Here is a 6,000-nt window from a genome sequence, read left to right as displayed (position 1 = left end):
AACTGCTTTTTTTTTTTTTTTTTTTTTTTTAAATATATCTTTATTGATTTCAGAGAGAGGAAAGGAGAGGGAGAGAGAGATAGAAACATCAATGATGAAAGAGTCATTGATCGAGCCCACAACCCGGGCATGTGCCCTGACTGGGAATCGAACCCCGATCGCCTGGATCCTAGGTCGACGCTCAACCACTGAGCCATGCCCGGCCGGGCTTAACTACATTTTTAAGTGTAGTGTTCAGTGTTGTTACATTCATAATATTATGTAACCATTACCATCTCAATAACTGTTCTTGTAAAACTGAAAATATATGCTCAATCAACAGTAACTTCCCATTCTTCTTCCCCCAGTTCCTGGCAACTTCCATTCTACTTTCTGTGTATGATTTTGACTGTTCTGAGTACCTCATATAAGTGAAATCATACAGTGTTTGAATTTTTGTGATTGGCTTTTTTCACTTAAAAAGTAGCTTTATTTTCAAAGCCTGATTCTCTTCCCAGTCTTGTAACACTGGTTAAATTGCTTAAACCGTTTTGAGCTTCAGGTTTCTGTTGGTAAAATGGAGTTAATTCCAACTCTGAACAAAGAACTAGCAAAAGACTAAATCTGGAGAGGTTAAGAGGAAAACCAAGAGAAAAGATATCCTGGAAGCCTAGTGAAAGAAATGTTTCTAGGAGGGAGGGATTATCTACATCAAGCATTGATCATAGAACAAGTAAAAGGTCTGAGAAATGACCTTTGAATATAACAATGTGAGTTCACTGATTTTCTTCTTGATGGTTTTTTTTGTGGAAGTTAAAAGCATGTACTGACTTGGATGGGTTTAACTGGGAGAAGAGGACTAGGAGACTGAGATCATACACAACTCTTGAGGATTTTTGTTTGTAAAGAGGAGAGAGAAAAAAGTGTGGAAACTGGAGGGAGAAATGGGGTTAAGACTTTACATAGAGGAAATACCATGTATATGTATAGAAGGTAAAGCTTTAGTATGGAGGGAAAATTTGACATTGGAGCTAATTGCTGAGCAGTGTCCAGTGAATTGCTGAGCAGCAAGGTGATGGGGTAGGATTAAGTGCCAAGAGGGCAGACACTTTGTCTCAAGTAAAAGAGTATAGATGGGCGTAGGTCAGAGTTCATACAAAGGCCTCTTCTGGTTTTCTGTTTTGATGAGAAAGTAGAAGAGCAGGAAGATGAAGGAATGAGTGTTGGAGATTTGAAGAAGTCATATAGGAGAAGGGGCTAGGAGAATTTACAGTATAATGAGTCCATTTGAGGGAAATGATTGCTGACTGGCTCTCTTTAACTTCACATGGTGGTAAGTTTTTCTCTAGCTATGTTTAGCTGTATATGCAGAGAATTGGTTAAAGTGGGTTATGGTTCATCCAGACTAATAGGTGAAGTGAGATCAGGCAAGAAGTTTGGGGGAATATGCATAAGAGTGAAATTTCATTCCACTTAAATATTTCACAATGTGTCTATAAAAGGTAAGGATTAAAAAAAAAAAAAAGACAAGCAAAATGAACAATATATCGACTTATGTTTAGTTTTTCAGATTTGTTCAATCTTCCATTTCTCCAAGGAGCTCCTAATGGGAGATGGTATTTAGAGATCATAATATGGGTGTCTACTTTTTAGAAAGGTGGTGGTGTTATTTTCAGTTATTTGAGTCTTCATAATACTGATTGGTTTCTTTTCTTAATTTAACAGGCATGCCCAAAGAAAAATACGAACCCCCTGACCCTCGGAGGATGTACACAATTATGTCCTCTGAGGAAGCAGCAAATGGAAAGAAATCACATTGGGCAGAGCTTGAAATAAGTGGTAAGACAGACATGCAAGCATAAATTTATGATGTGGGAATTAAGACATGGTAGAAAATTAAGTTTTTAATGCCAGTACATAAAAGAAGCAATGTTGTATTCTACCAGCACTAATTTATCTTGGAAGCAGGAAGGTCCAGTGGGAAGAACATGGTTTCAGTAAAAGTTCAAAATCTATTCATTGCTTATGCTCTCAGTACAGTGTCCTTTTATAAAATCAGGATAATATCAAGGATGAAATGAAAATAAAACGTGAAATGCCTCATGTGCAAAGGTTTGTTAGGATAGGATTGAACTTTTGCATTATCAAATTACAGATTTCTAGTGGTGTTAGATCTGTTTGCTTTAGTATAAATTCTGGGATAGATTTGTTTTTCCTCACTTTCTTCATTTGCCTTTTTTAGTCTGCGTCTCTGAGGACAGCCCTATTCAGAAACACAAAATCTTAAAAGTTTGAAGTATATCTCAAAGTTCCCTTCTACCTTTAGTGATTCCTAGACATTTTCCAAGAAATATATGAGTCCCCAGATCCACAGGATATCCCCAGCATCCCTGCCTGTGGACATACAGTTTTTGTTTTTTTAATACTTGAAAGGTGATGAAGGGATATTACTTCTGAAGCAACCATTGTTAAAGAAGTTTTGTGTTAAGTTGGCCTAATATGACTCCCCATACTTTCCTGAAATGATACAGAGCAAGTTTTCTCTTCTTTTTGTCTTTGATTGTGTTTTTAATGTATACAGTAAACATACATATGCTATGTGTAAAATATATTACCAGGTGCATATGGAAGATATATAAATGAAAAAATACAGTCCCAGTCACTCTGGAGCTTACGGCATATTAGGGAGTGAAAAGAAGGGAGTGTACCAGTATAAATAACTAATAAAATATAACTGCTAGGCCTAGGTAGAAAAGTGCTATACATGAAGCAAAAAGGAAATAATGATAACAGTATTCTTCCCTTATGAGCTCAAAATTTCTAGTTAACCTAATGAGTGAGTAAACTCAGAACTCCCTTCTGTGCAGCCAGAGAGGTTGGTAGCCATGTGGGTCTCTCCTGGTTTCCCTCTCCTGATTTTTTTCGGTGCTGGTCTTAATTAAACTGAGGTCAGTTTCATAAAGTAGGTGTGGTAGAGAGTGACATTTCTCTCTTCTTTCTCTTCTGTCATATTTGACTTTCTTGGGTTAGGGGAGCCCAAAGAGAAATATGTTCTCTCATTTACCAGTTACCTTCAAAGCACAGGCAGGCACCACTCCCACTTGGCCCTCTTAATTTCTTCAGGACCAGTATTTAACTGTATTTTTCTTTTGTTTTTTAGCCTGTGTTAGCAGTTTTTTAATTAAAAGTTCTTTATATAGAGAGAAGTTTCCCCTTATAACATCAGCATTAGCAAGATAATATGAAATTTGGGTTCAGTGTTCTCTCTTTACTCTGAACTTTGGAAAGTAATCTTCATACAGGATGGGAAGGAGGAAGAGGAGAGATTTATCTAAAGTAGCACTCTTAACAAATAGTCTTATCTTTAATAGGTACAATAGAGGATAAACTGTTGGTTGACTAAGTTTATGGACCTTTCAGTTCATGGGCTGACACTAACCACTGAGCCACACCAGCCAGGGCTATAGTCTCTTTTTATTTTATTTTTATTGAATTTATTGGGGTAACATTGGTTAATAAGTTATATATGTTTCAGGTGTTCAATTCTATAATACATCATTTGTATTTCATGTTGTGTGTTTACCACCTTGAGTCAAGTCTTCTTTCATCACCATTTATTCCACCATTACCCTCTTCGACATCCTCCCTCTGGTAATCACCATACTGTTGCCTGTGTCTGAGTTTTGTTGGTTTGTTTGTTTTGCTGTGAAGAATATAAGATTCTTTTTTTTTTGGTCTGTGGATGTCCAGTTGTTTGTTCTGAAACCATATGTTAAAAGACTGTTTTCTCCATTATATTGCCTTTGCTCCTTTGTCAAAGATCACTTGACTATATTTGTGTGGGTTTATTTCAGGGCTCTATTCTGTTCCAGTGATCTATTGTTTGTTCATTCATCAGTACCACACTGACTTGATTGCTGTAGCTTTATGTAAGTCTTGAGTTGGATACTGTCTGTCCTCCAACTTTGTTCTTCAATTTTGGATTGTTTTTTTGTGTCTGTTGCCTCCTCATATAAACTTTAGAATTAGTTTGTTGATATCCCCCAAATGACTTGCTGGGCTGTTAGTTGATATTGCATTGAAGTTATAGATCAAGTTGAAAAGAACTGACATTCTGACAGCATTGAGCCTTCCTATCCATGAACATGGTATATGTCTCCATTTATTTAGTTTTTAATTTTATCATCAGTTTCACAGTTTTCCTCATGTAGATCATGTATATATTTTGTTAATTTATACCTCACTGTTTTTTTTACCAGGGTGTTAATGGTATTGTGCTTTTAATGTCAGATTCTAATTGTTCATTGCTGGTATATAATAAAGCGGTTGATTTTGAATCTTTTTATTTGTGATTTAAAAATTTTTTCACCAACTTTTCTAAAAGTTCTCCTTTTGCAGTTATTCATTATGAAGTCCTTTGTAGTTTAATTCTTTTTCCTGACTTTTTCTAAGTCTTATTTATGTTCTTTTAGTGCTTCTATCATTTTTTTAATATGTTTTTGCTTATTTTGAAATTGTATGTAATAGCTTTCTGGACTTGCTTGTGGTAGGAATGCTTTTGTTGTCTGTAGGGAGTTATTCTGGTTTTTATATTCTTTTTTCTTAAAAATATATAATACCTTTTATGAAATTTGACCTTATAATATTTCTGTTCTATTTATTTATTTACTTACTTATTTATTTATTCTGCAGTGTATGAGACTTTCTGGTTTTGTTCTCTTTTCTCATTTTTATCTGGGCCTTTTTCCCCCATCTCTCTTATTCCTGTTCTACTGAATTTTAATTACATTTTTGGAGTTTTGTCCTTATTGTGGAGACTTGGCTGGTCAGTTTGTAGAATTCTTAGGGCCTAGACTACTTTCAGACTTACTGTGGACACTTGGCACTTGTTACTGAATTGTACTAAACCCCTCCCAATTGTAATGATGTTCTCTGATTGGTGCTTTCTAACGGATACTAGTTGGTTCTCTATTTTCAGTTCCTTTATATACGCTTACTGTTACTGATATGATTGGGTTTATGTCTGCTGTCACATGATTTACAGTTAACCCTTGAACAATACTGGGTTGAACTGTGAGGGTCCACTTATTCATACACAGACTTTTTTTTCTTTTTTTGTTAATCCTCACGCACAGATTTTTTTTTCATTGATTTTTAGAGAGTGGGGGGGGTGCAAAGGAGAGAGAAACATCAATTTGAGAGAGACACATCAATTGGTTGCCTCTCGCATGTGCCCCAACCTGATCCGGGATCGAACCTGCAATCCAGATACGTGCCCCCTTGACTCCAAATCAAACCTGGGACCCTTCAGTGTGTGAGCCAACGCTCTAACCACTGAGTCACGCTGGCCAGGATGAGATTTTTAAAATTTATTCACTTTTTTTTGCTCTACTATCAGTGGTTTATTACAACAGATACATCTCAGGAGCAGCCAAATAGAAGAGATGCATAGGGCAAGGTATGGGGAGAGGGGGTGCAGAACCTGGGTATACTCCCTGGGCATGCCATCCTCCAAGCATATCAGTGTCTGTATACATATTTTTTAAATTAAAAAATTCCTGTACTGTTTTTAATCCATAGTTGGGAGTACAAGGATGCAGATAGCTGACTGTATGCATTGATCTACACCATTTTGTATAGGGGACTTTAGCATCCTCAGATTTTGGTGCCTGGAACCAGCACCTCCTTCCTCCAGATACCAAGGAGCAACTTTAGTTTTGGGGGAGTTAATAATTATATGCTCCTGGCCGGCATGGCTCAGCAGTTGAGCATCGACCTATGATCTAGGAGATAGAGGTTTGATTCTCAGTCAAGGCACATGCCCGGGTTGTGGGCTCTGCCTCCAGTGGGAGACGTGCAGGAGGCAGCCAATCAATGACTCTCTCATCATTGATGTTTCTGTCTTTCTCCTTCTCCCTTCCTCTCTGAAATCAATAAAGACATATTTGGGGAAAAGGTTATATGCAATTTTCATCTGTGTTGAGGGGGTTGGCACCCCTAATCCCCATGTTGTTTAAGGGT

At 37.0% G+C, this 6,000-nt stretch overlaps 1 protein-coding gene across 1 annotated transcript in view; it reads left to right on the top strand.

Annotated features, from left to right (window-relative positions):
- Positions 1 to 1,704: 1,704 nt before the first annotated feature.
- CNOT6 (CCR4-NOT transcription complex subunit 6) overlaps positions 1,705 to 6,000 on the top strand; it is a 39,487-nt gene continuing 35,191 nt past the window's right edge. The window contains exon 1 of the mRNA XM_016201512.2: positions 1,705 to 1,818. Coding sequence (XP_016056998.1) covers positions 1,707 to 1,818 — 112 coding nt within the window. The 5' untranslated portion in view covers positions 1,705 to 1,706. The remainder of the gene's footprint in view (positions 1,819 to 6,000) is intronic.

Source organism: Miniopterus natalensis, chromosome 4, assembly GCF_054644295.1.
Source record: "Miniopterus natalensis isolate mMinNat1 chromosome 4, mMinNat1.hap1, whole genome shotgun sequence".
Classification (NCBI taxonomy): Eukaryota; Metazoa; Chordata; class Mammalia; order Chiroptera; family Miniopteridae; genus Miniopterus; species Miniopterus natalensis.
The sequence above is the reverse complement of the archived record's forward strand: the minus strand, read 5'-3'. Positions and strand labels throughout refer to the sequence as shown.